We start from the raw sequence: 19,610 nt of genomic DNA, 5'->3' as shown, positions 1-19,610 counted from the left end.
AACTTTTCTTATTTGAGAAACCGGCTAACTCATTGTCAAATATCTCATCGTAATTCTATCAGCTATAAAGAAACTAGTATGCGATGGAACCGTAATTGAATTAACGGTAATACATACATAATCTTCCATACGTAATAATGTCTAAATAAACATTGTAAATAATAAATTTGATAAATCAGTACGTTGTCTTTTGTGTACATGCAACAAGGAAGGCCGTTACAGCGGTCGGCTGATTGTTCTCGGGTTTGTTATCGTTGGCGCGGGTTCGATTCCTGTTTGCATTCCTCAGCCGGCCGTAAAACGCAAACAATGGTGAAGTGAAAGACTCCACTCGGGGGTTATTTCCTGATTTCAACTAAGACCTGATGCAAGAGTTTTTATTTTATTACACGAACATAATGACAAATTGTTAGTTTAATTTTATAGCAAATAGCTTCTGAGAAGTTACTTACATTGTCCCAGAAACGGGATTAAAATAGCCCCAGAATTGTAACTCAAATATTAGTAATCAAGTCATCTTACTAATGTTATAAATGCGAAAGTTTATATGGATTGATGGATGGATGGATGGATGGATTTGTTAGAAGGTATCTCCCGAATGACTCAACTTAGATGAAATTTGGCACAGATATAGAACATAGCCTGGAAGAACACTAAAGACGACGGAAAATAATGAGGATGGAAAGAGCCGGTTTTTTTTGGTTTACAACTGATATTTTAAATAACAGAAAAAGGAAGAAAAAATATATTATGTTCCAAATATAAAATTAAAAAGGTTCCGTATCTGTCGGCAACAAACACATAGATTACTTATTCATCTTTTTTTTTAATTCAGCGCGGACTGAGTCGCGGGCAACAGCCAGTAGTTTTATAAAGCTGATATGCATACTTCATTAAATTAATAAAGCTGATTGGTTTTCGAAAGCGCGATTTGAACTTGAATTAAGTTAAATTACACTATTTAACGAGGATTTATGTACAGGATATTTTAACTAGATAATATATAGCGGATGCTCTTTACCATGAGATTAACAAGTTGTTAGCAATGCTAATATAAATTATATGATTGTTCATAGGGCACGAATCTAGGACTAGGACGTCTAATTTGGTTGTACGAAATCGTGCTTTAAACACACACAAAAATTAGTATGTAAATGAAAGAATATTATTATCCTAAATATTATTATGTGACCTAAAAATATTTCATTGATTTCTTTACGAAGTACTACGATTTTTCGTCACATTCATTCTATTTTTGTTAATTTTTTTTTTTAATAAAATATTAAATATAAAAACGAAAACATCGTTTAATACAGATAAGATAATAATTTCGTTTACTTAAATTTATAAACACGACAATTGTTCATACAATTTGTTGTAGTCATAACAGTATTGAGTTGTACGGAGTATGGAATGCAGTGAAAAGTGTAACATTTCTCACGCTGCTGCGTGTAATTGTAGGCTTCGACTGTCGTAGCACTTGTATAATCATATTTTCATCCCTCTCATTACTATTGAAAAAAATGAGACAACACGTGTCAATACAACAGTGGAATTTCAGAATTTCACGATAACAAACGACAAACACCAATAATGCCTAGATTGACAATCACAATCCGTTCAAAGTAAAAGTTGATGAACATAGTTCTTTCTTTGTCATACTCCTAGTTTAATTATATCATCTTTCTCTGTCTGAGTGCAGCTCGGCACCTAAATTTAGATACACAAATTTTTGCCGAATATGCCGTAATCGGGAAATAAATGGTTAAAGAATTTTTAAACAAGAACTAGTCGAAATGCCCATCGTTTAATAATAAATAACAAAGGATTTTTAACAAAAATCGATAAATTCTCCATTTATAGAGTTTTCAGCTACAAATTAAAAAAAAAATCGAATATACATCAAGATTTTGTTGTCATTTTAAGCTATGAATAAAGATAAAGTAAACGTATAAATGTTTAAAAATGTACTTACGATGACCATTTTCTTTTATTACCGCTTGCTTTAATTGAAACCAAAGCGTCCGCCATTTTGTTTTATAAACGGATATCCGGTTCTGTGGCGAATCATCCAAACGATACCAAACGGGTCTCGAGCGATTAATTAACGGTCTAAAGGTTTAATTATAGAGTTGATTGCTGTTTAATACGAGAAAATTACAGGAGTAAGAACATTAAGGGGTTGATAAACATCGTACATTCTGTAAATTATTTGCAGTTACGTTGACTTACTAATACTTTAATATAATTAGACAAATCACCGAGAAAACTCTTATTATAACTACTAATTGGATTACTGTTTTCAAATATCTTCCCGGCTCAAAAACATCGGAGCGTTGCGTAGTGCCCTCCCCCCGCATCCCGCTACACCTAAAATTGTTTTCAAGCAGGAACTTGTGCAAATTTAAGAGCCGTCGAGATATCTGAATATTACAATACTAGACAATTTTTATAACAATCGTAAATATTAAATTGTTGAAAAAATAACTCGTGAGACTTCATTTAAGTATGTGTATTCATTTTGACATGACAGCAGCTGGTCTGTATAATTTGTAGTCCTTTCATCAAAGTTCAAGGACCGTGACGAAACAACAGGGTACTCCAGGCATTCCAACGTAAGAGCCTCAACACACGACCGCAACTGCTCGAGGGCCTTTAATTTGGGAGGAGCATCGCGAACACAGTTTGTAGCACAAGAATTTGCAATGAAAGGAAACACGCAACGATAACTGTAAGAACAACTTTGCTCGCTAAATGAAGCCTTCATTCAAGTCTTTATAATACCCATGTTTTTAGTAATCAAGTGTGGCTCACCACTTCCACTATACTTTAAAAGGTTTCCTGACAAATAGCATCTTACTTTAGAGAACTGTTTCTTTTTGTTATACATCAGAGCCCGTTTTGGTTAGCACATTAGGAAGAAATATATTCTTGTTATTATGGATGTGCCAAATCAAATACCGGGTTCTGTAATAATTTTTCTCTTGTTATTTTATAAGAGACTAAAAATCCATATCGTTATCTCTGTTTTGTCGAAGATAATGACAGGGATGACATGTTTTAAACAGGATTTTGGTCTCAGTGGCTAATGATTAATTGTACTTAAGCTGTCTATATTAAAAAGATGTTAGATTAGTGAGAAAACAAAATTTCTTTGTCACCAAGCATAATTATTGTTTCACACATCATCATCATCAGCTCGCTATACGTCCCCACCGAGGGGCTCGGAGCCTACCCTAAGTTAGGGGTGACTAGGCCATAGTCAACCACGCTGGCCATGTGCGGGTTGGTTGACTCACGATGTTTTCCTTCACCGTAAGAACGTCGGGTAGATGTACATACGTAAATCGAAAAACACATTGGTACATGGCGGGATTCGATTCCAGGACCGTGCAGATTACAAGCCAAGTGCTGAAACCGCTGAGCCACCCACGCTTTGTTTCACACATGTGTGTATATTATCAGATGAACAAAGTTATCTGTTATTGTCGAGTGTGTATAGAAATCGATTGAGACAATGATCTAAGAGAAAACATCGGATACAATGTAAGAGAAAGTCGTGTGAATTATAATCAGTAGCTAGATAAACTATATGGATAAAAGAAACAACTTATGTTATTTATAATTCATGAAGAATAAAGTGAACCTATGTATAATGGAACGGAGTTATAAGTGAAAACGACTCGTATTAAATGTTCCAATTAGAAGATAAATAAAAAATATTTGTTGCCACTTAAAAAAAAATTAGAGATTTTTTAGATTCGGTGACTCAGGGGTCAAGCACTTGACTTGCAATCTGCAGGTCCTGGGTTCGAATCCCGCCATGTACCAATGTGTTTTTCGATTTCCGATTTACATATGTACATTTATCCGACGTTCTTACGGTGAAGGAAAATATCGTGATGCAACCTGCACATATTTGAGAAGAAATTCCAAAAGATATGTGTGAAGTCAACCAACTTGGCCAGCGTGGTTCACTATGGCCATATCACGGACGTATAGTAAGAGGATGATGAATTAAAAAATAAACATAACATTTTCATCCCCTAATTCTAAAAATCTTAGTTTAAGGTAGGAAAACCAACGGAACTGTAAATTTGTAAATGTGAACATTGCCGATAAACAAATTAAAATGGAATCACGGTAATTCGCTACATGTTTAAACCAGTCTTAAATTTTATAAAAAATTTCCGTAACAAAAGCAAGAAAGATCACATGGTCTCTGTATGATACATCTAATTACGATGCCGGTACCTTCTCCCCCGTGCCGCCCTCCTTTCCCCCCGGTACTGGTCTGGTCGCGGTCTAGTGGCGGCGAGGCACGCCCGGCCCAACTGCGATCACTTCACTATCCATGTAAATCTTTTGATTTATCCGACCATGGTCTCACTTTAATCTTATCTTCTCTTATATTCATTATTGTTTTTTATACGGAAACATACGTGCTGTATAAATTGATTTACTAGTGAGAATTATAAAGCGTAATAATATAATGAACGACAACGGAAAGTTACATCTCTTAGGAGTTTTTTTTAAAGAAGATGTCTTAGTCAGAATGCTCTTTTGTTCTAAGTCTACTCATTTTTAAAATTCCATCAATTAATATTATATAATATGGAATTTGTTATAAACATTTTACGTAGGTTCGTGCATTTTTAAGCCGGACACGTTGTATAAAAAATGCGCAACATATCCAAATTCATATTTTTAATATTTTTACGACAGTCTGATTAATCATATAATGTGCAGTTCCATCCAATTCAGTGGGTGTCTTGTCTGCCTTGAGACTTAAAACTAGACAAAGGATACTTCATTCGCCTTTAAAACTAAACGATTCCAATTGTTGCCACCTTACAAAAATAATTTTAAAAGGCTGAATCAACCAACAAACACAACGGAAAATTCAAGACAAAGACCGGATCGGTCACTCTCTATCACATATTATATTTGATTTTTTCACCAAATATCTTGTACAGATAAAATCTTTTTAAAAATTAATTACAAAAGTGGATTCATCACTCTAAATAAGGCTGATGATAATGCGTTCTTGTCTGCCGGCGCGCGTAGGCGCAGCTTTTGGTCTTCGTGAAGGTACCACATTATTTAGCCTTTAACAGTACGCGATATCGCCAGTTTAGAATGGATTTATATTGCAAATTACCAGGTTAACGAACCAATAAATGATAATACCTTTAAACTTTTCAGATGTCTGGCCGGTTTTTCCCTACATCAAGATGAATAAATGTATTTTAGTATACGAAAACAAAGGTTAAAGATCTTTCATCCAATCACTTATATGATTTGTTCATAACAAACTCTTCTGTTATTTCTTCATCTTTTTTATATTTTTGTTTGTAACAAAAGAAAATCGAGTAATGCTTCCATCGTCAGTAACTTTGTGCGTAATTAACTATCCTACGTTTCGATAAAAAGCCCTAACGAGAATTCCATACTTGGCGGCCATATTAATAGGTGACTAGTTATTTTATAAAAAAATAAAGTAAAGTGTAGTGACATTGTCAAATAACGGTAGCTAACGTTACATTATTTTAGACATTATTAGTTAAAATCATTTAGAGCGAATGGCGCGCTTTCGTTACCAAGTCAAGTGTCAGATTGATTAGGGAGGGGACATAAACGTTGATATTTTAATAAAGCCAGTGTTGTGCCGATACATCGTCACAGTGTCGGTTTTTCTTGTTAACAATTATTATGTGATAAAGAGGTTTTACCAGAAATATTTTGGCATACGATTTTTCGTGTTATTGTAGTTTGTTTATGATTTAAGGTTGATTGAAATCCGCTATGTCAGTGAACTTGTCGTTACATCACTATTGTATAAGGCTTTAGTGTTATGTATTTAGTAATCTTATATTAAAGGAATCTTTAAATAAGATTGTAAATAAATGTTATTGACATGTAGGCGGACAAGGGCTGAGCAAGCGTACAACGACTTCACATCGAGTACACACCTCAACAATGTCTGTACAGAACAATGCTTCATCCTTTAAGCAATATTCGCTTGTGCCGTCCAAGTTTTAAAGCTTATAATCGCATGCTGGGAAAATCTTACAATTGCAATTTATTCGCACAATGTAACAGTAGTATTAAATGTTCAAGTTAACGCTTAAACTTAATTGTATTTAATTTTAATTAGTCATTTGAAAACGTTAAAAAAACAAAGCCAAATATTAACATTTTTGCTACTTAATAATCAATATGTATCGTTGTAATTTTGACTTGCGTTATTCCCAACATGTTGATGCTTGTCTCAAACCGGACAAGAGCGGAACTTAGTACTAGGAGCTCGCACCGGATGAAGACAGGTTGCGGAAACGCCGGGAACTGCAGTGTACCAGCTCCTTGCCACACGCACATACCACACCATTGAATTTTCTAGTTAAAAGAATATTTACTTTGAGATATTTAACAATATGACCAAGCTTAACACAGTGAGTGCGGATTCACTCAAACTTAACGTAAATTGACAGTGAGAGACGACGGTGCATGTGACATGCGCTCGCGCAGTCTGAACGTGACAACAAACAGGCCATGTGTTATTGTATTATAACAAGGGGAGGCAACCTATAAAATAAATAAAACTCCACGCAGACACTAAGTCGTATTAAAGTTAACAAGCCACTTTACATTTAACTTAAAATTCTTAAAAGGTCACTAATTCTCTTATTGCTATGAGGTCACTTATTGGTATTTTTAAATTATTTTCGAGACATGGTTTCGTATCACTTTATTGAAATGGTATAGTTTCCAGCAATAGAAAAAGGCTGGCACAAAAATTGTCTCGTCTAAATGCACCAGTAGTAGCCCTCCAAGGCCATACAGTGCAATATACAAAACGTAAGTAATACGTTAAAACTGAAAGTAGTACGTTCATTGACGTGCCCAGGGCTCGGTGTCCGGATGCTTTTCACTTACACCCCCGGGTTAAGATGGCTGTGAGTAACTCCGAGAAAGTAAACATAAAGTATAGATATGTGTAAGAAGCGTATAACATAACCATAAATCATTAAATGAAGGAGAGATGGCGATAAATGAGCCGTAAAATTAACATATGTACATTATGATCATAATACATAATTCAAATCGTGGTGACGAGCACAAGATTAATTGTTACATGTGTATAGAAATTCACTTTCATACATAATCTATCAATCATTGACATCGTACGGCAAATGTTTTCCTTCATAGCTTTATAAAAAACTGTCGCCCGCGACTTACGCGCGGAATCATAAACAAACGTTCGTTCTCTGGACTATGTTCTACATCTATGCCAAATTTCAGCAATAACAATACAGCGGTTCCGGAGATACCTTCAAAGAAACATCCATCCATCCATTTAATTCGCATTTATAATATTAGTAACAAGTAAGATTGATATCTTGGTTTTGTATGAGAAAATAAATCTATGATTACTTGGGAGCAGTAGGAATTCTGTTCAAAGTATTTCTTAAATAAATAGCCCTGAACTTTTATTTGAATAACTTCATATCATTTTAAAGTAAAAATTTTAAAACTAACCGTTTACACGCGGCCTTTAGTTCATTAAACATTTAAAAATTAAGCATTTATTATTACGGCCTAGAGGGGAAATGATTAAATTTCCAATGACAGAACGTCAAGCTCAGCATCTGGGGAAATAGATGCAAGAATGATTGATGTAGCCGGCAGCGCACCATGAAATTATCTGCTTAACGCCTCTCAAACAACTCAATCACACGTTCTTATTTATCTCTCGTGTTTACACAACATTACGATCACCAAGTCACTTCTTTGAGCAATAAATCACAAATGATTTAATTTATTTTTTGTTATAATTAGATTTATTAGGAATATTAATGTTAAAAATATGCATCTTTTTAACTTATGTTCGTATTAACGTACGAAGAATACAATGAATAATTGAGAGAGATTAAGTCCAGCGGTGGTCAGATTCGTATTGAAGATTGTAAGACTGTGTTATTCGCACATTTGAGGCGCCCTCTTCTGTTCAGCGCCTTGAGAGGTTGTCTAGCCGCGCCCTGGTTTTAGATTGTAAAAGCTTTTTTAGAAGAGCAGTTATTTATTTCACGATGCATCAAACAATGATAGATTTCCTCATTCGAGTTCTTCTCATGGCTATTGCGGATAATGATACGGTCTTAAAACAAAAGACGCATAAATCTTGCCAACTTATTGCAACAGAATTGCTATCTTCCATCAATTTAAATATCAGTTATCTATTTAGATTTAGTGAGATAGAATACTACGATAGAACTACATACATCTTCCTCTATTAAAGTCATAGTCACAGCAATGAGGAATCATCATCATCATCATCAGCTCACTATACGTCCCCACCGAGGGGCTCGAAGCCTACCCTAAGTTAAGGGTGATTAGGCCATAGTCAACCACGCTGGCCAAGTGCGGGTTGGTTGACTTCACACATATCTTTGAATTACTTCTCAGATATGTGCAGGTTGCATCACGATGTTTTCCAACAATGAGGAATGTCAATGATTATATCCGAGGAAATAAGTATTGGTACATGTAAGTAATGTAAATGCAATATAATATGTTTTGCCGGATGGTATTAGTATGTGAGAAGTATTTCGTTCAGTGACCAAAAAGGCAAAGGCAATATGGCGGCTATGGCATTATTATTATATGACAGATACTGTGCCTTAGGGTTGCCATAAACGATATATTCTAAAAAGTATTATTTGATAAATAATACTTAATAATACTTTTTACTTACTCATAATAAATAAATCACAAAAATGCGATAATCAATAATATGCTTGTCTTTTATCCCGTTGAATATTATATTTTAAATTATACTTAGAAAAGAAAAGAAAGAGCCGTCACGTAAACTACGAAGTTTTGTGTAGGATTTTATTTTGTTTTCTTAAGTAATACTTATTCCTGTTACATTTTTAAGACTTTTTATAACTTAGTCGTGATCGGCAGCCCTAAACAAAGCACGTCTCGGTATTTACTTCCTTACCGGGAGACAGGAAGCGGCGGCGGACGCGACGAAAGCTCTCGCAAGCTCTATACATAATTTATATTGTTATTGCCTGTACAGTTATTGTTTGACTACCCATAGAGGCCTCAAATGTATTGTCAGTTTAGACACCACTCGCTTACGAAATGCTATTACTTTAGTTCAGTAGTAGTTTAAGCACTTGTCAGTCAATGAAGAAGATATGTACCTACAGTAAATCGTTAAATTTCATAACGTCTTTACAAACATTACACTAGATTTTTTATACATGTATCAACAGTATAGCTTTAAGCTCTTAAAAGAAAAAAATATTTTAAATATATTAATAAATATTTTCGTTTTGGAGGAATTACTTTAAATTTATTGAGAACATATTGGTTATATATAACAATCCATAAAGATCAAACTACGTAAAATATTGAAACATTAGCTGTCAGCGTCCGCCATCTTGAATTTCGAGAACAACAAAATAGCGTTGCAAAAAATCTATAAAAATGTCATAAAGTCAACTAATTATCTGCCACGTGTCACGTGTTCCATGTATTTACGAATCATTTCCTGACTCCCGAGGGATCGTCGGGATTCCAAATGCTAATTACCATGCACATGAGCTTGTCGAAAGTCGACGGTCGTTAAAATACTCATAAAGTTATAACCGTGATGAGCTATAACCAGCTATAACGGAATTAACTCACCGCTTTACGATCTGTTGAACTACCCTTGTTACCAGAGACGGAACAAATTCGGTGTTTATGGTTGCACTTTTTGCAGGAAAAAAGGAAGGAAAATTTCTTCTGCTATTATTAACGCATTCTCATCTTTCAATATGGACTGTTAAAGCAATTTTATTTTGCAATGGCTAAAATACAATGAGACAAGGAAATATAACTTTATTTAGACAAATAAATGACCATCGGTTACATTCGAATTTAATATATACATTTAATATATGCAATTGTTTATGACAAAACTGGCTTTTCTTCAGAAGATCTATAATACTTTTCACTCGAAGCAATAACTGTCAAGCTGATTATGAAGCTGAAGATGAAGAAGGCGAGCGTCGGTGGCTCAGTGGTCAAGCACTTGACTTGCAATCTGCAGGTCCTGGGTTCGAATCCCGCCATGTACCAATGTATTTTTGCATTTCCGATTTACATATGTACATTTATCCGACGTTCTTACGGTGAAGCAAAACATCGTGATGCAACCTGCACATATCTGAGAAGAAATTCAAAGATATGTGTGAAGTCAACCAACCCGCACTAGACCAGCGTGGTTGACTATGGCCTAATCACTCTTAACTTAGGGTAGGCTCCGAGCCCCTCGGTGGGGACGTATAGTGAGCTGATGATGATGATGATTATGAAGACATCACCTAAACTTACTTATAATAAAATAAAAACAAAATCGAATTTACCTGCTCAATGATACATATATTGGTAATGTAGCCATCGCCAAAATCTGAAAAAAAAACAAAACCTATTAGCTATTTGTTGTTGATAAATGTTGTCTTAAATATCTATAGGAAACTTTAATGTATTGAGACTCGTTAAATAATATAAGTTCAGGTAACGTTAGTTAAGGTCAAACTAACAGGAAGCGATATCTATGGTCAACGCAGAGACAATGGAAAGATTCGATAAGCTTTTTTTCGTATCCATCGAGCAGCGACAATGGCGCGAAGTCTTTGTTAGATAGCGAACAAATCACCAAAGATAATTGTCCATTTGTACAGAGGATGCATCTGCGTATATTTTAAATAGAATCGAAAAGCTTATTGTTAAAAAAAATTGCAATTTGTTTTGAAATGACAAAAGCTTCTACTTCAAAGGAAAGGCATATAAACCGAATTAAACAAAACGAAACTTTATTTGAAATGCACAATATGTAATCTTACTACATACTTACTATGAATATTATAAATGCGAAAGTTTAGATGGATGGATGTATGTTTGTTGAAAGGTATCTCCAGAACGGCTGAAGGGATCTCGATGAAATTTAGCATATATAACATAGTCTGGAAGAACACATAGGCTACTAATTATGTTTTTTTTTAAATTCCGAGCCCGACTGAAATGAATCCAGAAAGACTCGCGAATATATTCAAATCGTGTGATTATAAGACAGAAGTCCGTAAAATAAGCTTTTAGTAGTAATTACTATATCATCAATATATTATACAACTATTATTCCATATCAACGCACCCATTAAAATAAAAAAGAATAATGCAAATATGAAGTATTGAACCCATTAGTGTTCGTGAAGAATAGGGAACGTCACAATAGCCCCTAGAGAAGGGGAATAAAATCAATATTTCTAATACGTTTTAGAAACGCTGACGAATCTGCAAACATCCCCTGCCCTTATTATTAAGACGCACCCCATGACTCACTTTAATAAAGAAGGATTGGTTCTATATTTTTTTTATACTAGAAGACAGTTATTGCCAACCTAAAAAATCAACTCTGAAAAACCAAGTGATTCGAAACTATTTTAAACAAACTTAAGTGCGCATCGACTTTCGTTACTTCAAAACTAGTCCTTCGTTGTACGCATATTAAAATTTAAAATATATATTTAATTAGTACTGACCTGAGTAAAGTTTACAGCTAATAACAATTATATGTTATTAATTCCATAGCCAAAGAATAACGATTTCACTTATAATTCAAATTCAAATAACCGATACCGAGTAAATTAAGTACAAAAAAGTCCGGAAAAAAAACACAACCATAAATTAAAAAAAAATACGCGCCAAATTTCTTGGTTCAACTTTTTAACGTCACACGTGCGCGCGCCGCGTCACTCATTTGTCTATGGACGAAAATGGCCGACGGTTTATTTTACTCGTTCATTATTATTGGGTCTCTGCATGGGGCGAGTAATATAATTTGGGGTTACATGTGAATTATTCGATCCGCGCATGCGTGGTGGTCGCGGCGTGTAAGTAGTAAATTGGTTACGCATATAGAAATAGCAATTTCGCGTGGGGTAAGCACTCTTTAGAGAAATAAGTTAAGAAGGAGATAATTCAAATAGATATCGTCGTTCTGTGTCGCCAATGACAATAATTTAAGGATAGATCGAAAATGAAAGAAGTGGATTAGGGAATAACCTCCAATATTAATTGGAGAGACCATCTCGAGAAAGCTGTTTAGAGTTGGTTGATTGGAATTTAAGACTGTTAAATCAACTATTTAGATTCTTATATCCTTATAAGGGAGTTAACCTTTACAGTATAATGTAAATAAAAATTAATTTATTGATACACCATGTATGACTTTGAAATAAATTCACGGCTGAGCATTACTCTCTTAACAACTGAAGCTTACCTACACACAAAAAAGTTATTCCGGCACGCGTCTTGATATATTGCTGCTATACATTTTTTTTAATAAAAAGAGGCATGTAGAAGGCAACATGGCTGGGGTCCATAAGGGCTCGTCGCGCTCGGTGGAGCGCAAATCCTGCGACCTGCGCTTACTCCGGCCACTTGATGCAGTTCGTAGACTTGTAATGTTGATGTAAAAAACTGATTGTTGTTTTATGGAACAACTACAGAAATAGAGTTGATAGGTGACTTATTTCTGTATGATTATTACCTCATCTAACATGCATAATACATATACAACCAACTATTTATTTCTTGATGATAAAGAGACAAGCACTCATTTTACAAATTAGCTTAGCATCGACTTAACACAAATAACCCTCCATGTACTGTTTCACTACTTTTTAGCGTACAATTATAAAAATTATATCTTGAACTGAACAAACAATGTAACACTAGAATGATATTATCATTCCAAATTACTCTCTTCTGTATTAGGTGCTTACAATCTATACAAGGTTCTGTACCTGCTATCAATACTCGCACGCGCCAAACAAAAAGTTAACCCTTTAATGTAATTGTAAGAAAAATATCTAGAAGTTACGGAGCATAAGTAAATAGGGTGACCAACTGAAGAATAGGACAAGTCTACAAATCAATCGATATATGAGAATTTTATTTTTCCTTTTGTTAAAACCCGGATCTTGTAAGATATCTATTTGATATTTATACTACATTTTTTACGTCGTTCGTGTTTATTCCAATGGTAGGAAGTATAAGATGCGCATGACAAAGGGTACATCCCAAGAAAAATTAAATCACATACAACCTTGCAATTTATGTCTAATGCATTTATTTTCCGCATTAGCTCTAACGAGTGGCACGGAGTGTGTCTGCACCAGTTTTTGTGACGGTGAGTGTAGCGAGCACGCGCCCGGTCAGCGAACACATCGGATTGATTGTTTTTCTGGCTCTTAATTGTATGTGTTAGACATTAATAACATTTTTTACCAAACCTATTGTTTATGATCTCTCATACGTCACGAATGGTTACTTATTGTCGCTTTATTGCAGTTTTTGTAATTCTTCAATCAGTTTTATTAGAAAAATCTAGTTGGTTTATTATTACATGTCAATTAACAAGATTAGTTTAGATCAAATAATCTTTTTTTATTTAAATGTTTTTATAAGAATTATTTATTTTTGCATTGCTCGGGCTTCGACACACACTCCCTGTTGAAACAGACACAACCATCTCGAGGAAGATCTGAAAAAAAAACTTTGTTTTAGTGCATTCTTAACAACCTGGCAAAGATTATTCGCTCAATTAAAAATATGAAATAAATGTTTGCTTCCTGACTCACGTCAATACACACTTATCTCGTCAGATATAAGAGGTGTCCTGTTAATTTCAAGATTTCTACGAATTATTTCGGTAAAGCATTATGTACCTTCAGTCAGATCATCGTTATAGTACAGCAGTATATCAGGTACATAGATATTCTCCGGCAACGCCACGTCGCTGAAGCGATCTCTCTCGTCATACACCTTGTTCTGCTCCAGTGTGCGGTGGTACTTGAGAGGTTTGCCCAGATGGCGCCACGTGTAGGAGTGCATGTGCGCGTTATGCGGCAGATAACGCATCATTATTTGGTAGATAGTCTCCTCAGAGCACACCTCCAGCATAACAGATGAACCTGACAATTTTAATTTTCTTTACCTAAATTCCCTCTACTCTTTATACAAAGCAAAGCCCACAGAAGACTTTAAACGTAGACTTTTATACCATCAAAATAGCCTAACATTTTCCATACCATTTTGCTTTTTTTTAATAAAGTGAACTCGCCAAGCGACTAAACTGAACGTAGGATACATTTTATTATGTAGTATGATATGAAAAAAACGAACACACACGATTTTCTCACTTGTAAGTGTATTGGTGATCCTTATCGGTCTCGTCCTCGCTGTCAGCTTTCCTACAACAATACTGTCGTCTAACCACCAGGGCTTGGCGATCGGTCTCCAGCGAGTGGAGGGCACCACGGGTTGCTCAAAGCTCGGACCGTGACGCATGAACGGTATCCTTGATCCCACTATAGGGTGCACGTATGTTATCCAGTCTTCTGCTTTGAACCAGTGGCTGACGTCTTTACCGGCGTATGCTAGGATCGTCATAGCGAGCTACAAAATTGAAACGTTCAAATTGTAAATTACTTCATATAACAACCAAAAAGATTAATTTTTTGTTTATTATATACAACTGCACATTATGAAATTGTGAGTTGGAATTGGTTATTAGATTTTTTCCATATATTTGGTTGTTTAACAAGAACTTACAATTTATTTCTTATATCATCAAAAGGGCTGCGTGGATCTCGCTAAAATTTGGTGTGGCAGAGATGTTTAAGTTTTTTTTTCAATCCGCGCGAATAGAGTTGCAGGCGACAGCTAGTAGTAGCATTCTGAGTAGCCGTAAATAATGTGTTTACCCTTTTAGCGTCACAGTACTCGTAGCCCATTTTAAAACATCTACAGTACTCAATGCAGTCATCAGCACAATACCAGTTCTTGTTAGGACAGGAGCAGTCTTTTGGGCACTTGCAGTAACGGAACTGTTTTTCCAACCATGACGTCATATCCAACACCTTGCCGTTCAAAGACACCCAGCAATCGTTGGCTTTGTTGTGTATTGCGACCTCCGCAGGCGTGTAATACTCTTGCTTTGTATAAATCATTGTAAAACGTTCAAATAATTTTATTAAATTCTTACAAAATTACCATTGACATTATTGTCAATGGCTTCAATTGTCAATCTGACATTTAGATGTCATTATGATAAAATTTATTGTTTTAATCTTGAAATAGGTACAAAAAATTGACAAGTTAATCAATGAATGTAGAAGACACGAGAGGGGTGAGCCAGGACCTCGCTAAATGGGGGTCCGTAGTCTCAGCCTACCCCCCGGGATTACAGGCGTGAGCGATGTTTTAAAAAAGTTGACTGTAATATTTTTCTTATTCAAAAAAATGACATTTCCGGCCAGTGTGTAGGGAGTTAAAACATTAAAAAACACGAAATAAAACAAGTCTTTATATATTAGCAAATATAACTATGCCAATAATACCATCATTTGATTACCAAATTCTATTCCTTTGTTAGACAATTGTAAAAACGCATTTATTCACATTACAATACAAAGCAGAAATATAGATAAAATAAAAGCAAGCAGCAGTACAACAATAAACTATCCAACGGTTTGTTTGTTATCTTGTATAAAACATAACCTAATTTGGTACTTATGAATCACTTTTCCGTAATTTTTTAGAACAATATCTGACACTATTAATGCACATTTTATATATTATTAAAAAGAAACAAAGAACTATGTACCTATTGATTTTCTTGTAAATAAATTTTAAAACAATCTAAATGAGATCGGTACATTATAAATTTAAAAAATGCCGATATTAAATTTTATGAAATTTTACTTCTATAAATATAATAAAGGTGGTAGCATTGAAACAAATACTTTAGTGCCGGAGACTCTTATTGTTACAATTTAATTATAAAATAATTCTTGTCAAAGAAAAATAATTAATTTCAAATCTAAATTAAATATTTCACAACTTTTAACTAAAGTCTTACAACTTTTATAGAAACATACAATTCACTATATTAAAACCACAATTTTCAACATTGTTGACCTTGATTCATCAGAACAATATAAAGGTACGCATTTGAAATAACTCAGGAAGTAATCCACAATTCATAATTTTTTCAATTGGCAACACTTTCAAAAAAAAATTAAAATGTCACCTTGACAGCTGAGTAGAATATCCCTAGAATTTAGCATTTGAATAGTGAGAACATGCGTTCTACAAAAGCAGAGGTCATGAGGAAGGCTGATGCGGGGCTTGTGAGAGATGTTTGACGATGTCGACCCAGTCCCAGCCGCGTGGCTTCTCCCCGGCGCGCCCTATCTCCGCGCGGTCCCACGCTCGACGCTTCTGCGCTTTTGTTAATTGCTCCTTTTTCTCTGGTTTCTTTGATTCAGTCTGAAATACAATTGTTTTGTTTTTCAAGTGTGTGATCAGTTGCAGAATGCAAAATATAAGCAAGGAGATCTATTATATACAAAATATACATATAAACTAACTCAAACAATTCATGAAGAAAACTTTTATATGTTCACTATGATGTAAAAAAGGTAATGTTTCATCTAATGTACCTGATCATCTATAGCTATCTTCTCCACTCTGGCCACCACAGCCTCCTCGGTCTGCTCGGACAGGATCTCCGCAACTTTCTCTTTTAAACACTCAAATAATGTGTATGTCATTGCACATCCCACCCACTGCTCTGCCTCCGCATCCACTATTGTCAGAATTTTTTCTTTAACCGAAGGTAATCTGGGAAAAATTGATGGATAGATTGTTAGTTACAACTGAAACAAATGCAAATCCTCCTTCCCATCGAATCATTATGAGGAAAGGGAAGAGGACTATAATTATGCCTTCTGCACACACAGCCTCAAACAAGTGCAGATTTCCAATTACCATGATTCAATGAGTCAGTAAGGAGAAAGTGGTACATAAAAATACTTACAAATGTTGATTGTAGAATATTTCTAAATTGCATTTAGGTTTTTCTGTTGGATATGTGGGTCCCCATTTAATTTCCAATACAAAAGATTTGTCTCCTTCAATATACTGGAAACATAGAGTTAAATCATATTTATTTTACAGAAATAAAAAAAGGTGTGGCAGCGCTGTGAAAAATGTAAATCTTATTTACAGCTAATATAGGTCTAATGAAAATTCAGTAAAATTTTACTGAAGAAGTCAAAATAAATACCTTGTATTGATAGGTTGTGGCATCAACTTGTTTAAAATTCTCGTCTCCTTCGTATATAGACTTCAGAACTTCAATTTCCTCTGCCTGCTGCTCTGCATCTTCTGACATTTTGCTTACACCAGACTGAAAAATATTAAAAAGTAAGGTAATAACTGACTAAGAATTTTTACGGAACGTTTAGGGCAAAATTAATGGTTAGAGATTAATTTTTCATCTTATATAAATAAAGTATATTGTAAAAAAAACAATATAAATATAATAATATTTGAAAACTTGTTAAAATGTAACCTTTCTACAACAAAGTTAACATATTTTTATCTTAACAAATATTTCTTGGTACTTACAGTTAGATAATTCGACGATTTAATAGTACCTGTTATGTTTTTCTAAATGTAGTTAAAAATATTAGATTTAGTGATTATTTATATGCAAAATATATAAAGATATGAGAAAAACTACGAATGTAAGGTTATGTATGGATATTTGACAGATAAGTTATCAAATACAGCGAGAAGAAAGTAACAGCTGAACAACTGGCAATTCTATTAACTGTCAGTCAGCTGATAGATGACAAACATAGAGGTTTAATGTTCGTTTAACAGTTGCACCTTATTCCGTCTTTTCTTAACAATGTTTTTTAGCTTAACAATCTTTTTTAGTAATAATCTCCATAAATCTCTCTATTTTTCTATTCCAAAATTTACTAAGATTGTGCATCTGTTAACCAATAACAGATGCACAATCTTAGTAATTTTTTAACTTGCCAGTGACAAAGATGGTTAAAGTTGGCAACCCTCCCTTTCAATATTTTGACAAGAAAGATAAGAGCTCAAAATACGTTATATGAAATTTAATTTACGAAATCCTACTTCAGTTACTTTAAACTTGTGTTTTCTTTTTATGTATTAAGTTTGAAGTATTAAGTTAAACAGAATTAAATCTGCCATAAACAGGGATATCACGAATATTTAAAACAGAACAATGAACATTCAAAAGTGTGAATGTAAAAAAAATCGACCACCCAACACTGGACGATGCTTCACCTGTTCATCGAATTCGCAAAAGAAGGTCCCAGTCAATTTCAAAGTTCCTAATTTACCTTCTTCGTCACGTCGTCCACCGACAGATAAGAACAAAAATAATGAAGCTGCTAAACCCGAACTGAACAGAGACGTTAAGAAAAAGGTATGGACATTATCTGATTTCGACTTGGGAAAACCTCTCGGTAAGGGAAAATTCGGTAATGTGTATTTAGCTCGTGAGAAGGAATCTCATTATGTTGTTGCCTTAAAAGTGTTATTTAAAAGTCAAATCATGGATTCAGAAATAGAGCATCAAGTCCGACGCGAAGTTGAAATTCAGTGTAGACTACGTCATCCTAATATATTGCGCATGTATGGATATTTTCACGACGAAAAGAGAGTTTATTTCATTTTAGAGTATGCAAAATATGGGGCACTTTATAAATTGTTGAAGGACCAGGAGAGATTCGACGAGAGAACTGCAGCCATCTGTGTGAGAGACTTGACCAGGGCTTTGCTTTATTGTCACTCTAAGAAAGTTATTCACCGCGATATCAAACCTGAGAACTTACTTGTTGGGTCTAACTATGAATTAAAAATAGCTGATTTTGGTTGGTCAGTACACTCACCTTCATCAAGACGTATGACTCTTTGTGGTACTCTAGATTATTTGTCTCCTGAAATGATTGAAGGAAAACCACATAGCTATCCTGTTGATATTTGGAGTCTTGGGGTATTATGCTATGAGCTACTGGTGGGATTACCACCATTTGATGCCAAAGATTCACATCAGACATATAAAAAAATTAGATATGTTATTATTAAATATCCTGATTTTGTATCTGAAAAAGCTAAGGACTTGGTAGGTAAACTTCTTGTAATAAATCCAGATCAAAGACTGCCGTTGACTCAAGTTTTGAAGCATCCTTGGATATTAGAAAATGCTCCAGAGGGTGCTAAACCAGTGTTTAGTAAATTGGAGCAAAAATAGATTTAATTTATTAATTTTGAAAGTAAACTCTAATTTGTTATGTTGTATACTAGCAAATTTTTGATTTTATATTTAAAATATTTTTGACATTCTGTAGCAAATCATAGATATATTGCCTTTTGTATTACACTATAACATTTAAAAATTTAAAGTTGACAAGGAAGATATATAATCAAAAAAATATATATAACTCAATTTTTCTTTAATTTGACTGATATCGGTTACTTTAGTATTTTTAATTATAAAAGTATGAAAACTTCAAACAACATGATAATTTTCATATAACTGAATGAATGATGTATATTTTCAAAGAATTGGTGCTTGTTGGAAAACAATGAGTAAAGCAATAGCTTTATTTAGGATATTATTCTAATACAAAAGACTTCCTAATTGCAAAAAACAACAA

General features: G+C 34.3%; 4 protein-coding genes across 4 annotated transcripts in view; 1 reads left to right on the top strand and 3 right to left on the bottom strand.

Annotated features, from left to right (window-relative positions):
• Positions 1-10,465, bottom strand: part of Traf4 (TNF receptor associated factor 4) — a 67,396-nt gene extending 56,931 nt beyond the window's left edge. The window contains exon 1 of the mRNA XM_013325280.1: positions 10,422-10,465. Coding sequence (XP_013180734.1) covers positions 10,422-10,456 — 35 coding nt within the window. The 5' untranslated portion in view covers positions 10,457-10,465. The remainder of the gene's footprint in view (positions 1-10,421) is intronic.
• A 3,020-nt stretch (positions 10,466-13,485) lies between these two features.
• LOC106127060 (cytochrome b5 domain-containing protein 1) lies at positions 13,486-15,172 on the bottom strand. The gene is made up of 4 exons (XM_013325004.1): positions 14,826-15,172; positions 14,262-14,517; positions 13,788-14,033; positions 13,486-13,603 (listed from the first exon to the last, which is right to left on the bottom strand). Exons 1-4 carry the CDS (start codon positions 15,069-15,071, stop codon positions 13,530-13,532), a joined length of 822 nt encoding a protein of 273 aa, XP_013180458.1. The 5' UTR covers positions 15,072-15,172; the 3' UTR covers positions 13,486-13,529.
• A 288-nt stretch (positions 15,173-15,460) lies between these two features.
• LOC106127039 (RWD domain-containing protein 4) lies at positions 15,461-17,583 on the bottom strand. The gene is given in 5 exon segments (NM_001312557.1): positions 15,461-16,392; positions 16,566-16,746; positions 16,943-17,046; positions 17,192-17,314; positions 17,536-17,583. Coding segments are annotated over 4 exon segments (558 nt in total). The 5' UTR covers positions 17,300-17,314; positions 17,536-17,583; the 3' UTR covers positions 15,461-16,227.
• Positions 17,584-18,003: 420 nt separating this feature from the next.
• LOC106127032 (serine/threonine-protein kinase Aurora-2) lies at positions 18,004-19,383 on the top strand. The gene is made up of 2 exons (XM_013324972.1): positions 18,004-19,241; positions 19,273-19,383. The coding sequence occupies exon 1, from the start codon at positions 18,173-18,175 to the stop codon at positions 19,202-19,204; it is 1,032 nt and encodes a 343-aa protein (XP_013180426.1). The 5' UTR covers positions 18,004-18,172; the 3' UTR covers positions 19,205-19,241; positions 19,273-19,383.
• Positions 19,384-19,610: the final 227 nt, after the last annotated feature.

This window comes from Papilio xuthus, unplaced genomic scaffold, assembly GCF_000836235.2.
Source record: "Papilio xuthus unplaced genomic scaffold, Pxut_1.1 DF824888.1, whole genome shotgun sequence".
In the NCBI taxonomy this organism is placed as follows: Eukaryota; Metazoa; Arthropoda; class Insecta; order Lepidoptera; family Papilionidae; genus Papilio; species Papilio xuthus.
This window is presented reverse-complemented; position numbering and strand designations above follow the sequence as displayed.

Excerpts from the sequence above, each read along its gene's own strand:
- LOC106127060 (XM_013325004.1), bottom strand. The coding sequence starts at position 15,071 with ATGATTTATACAAAGCAAGAGTATTACACGCCTGCGGAGGTCGCAATA. Across the intron at positions 14,518-14,825 it reads AGTACTGTGACGCTAAAAGG|CTCGCTATGACGATCCTAGC; the intron begins GTAAACACATTA and ends TCAATTTTGTAG. Across the intron at positions 13,604-13,787 it reads TAACGATGATCTGACTGAAG|ATCTTCCTCGAGATGGTTGT; the intron begins GTACATAATGCT and ends TTTTTTTTTCAG.
- LOC106127032 (XM_013324972.1), top strand. The coding sequence starts at position 18,173 with ATGAACATTCAAAAGTGTGAATGTAAAAAAAATCGACCACCCAACACT.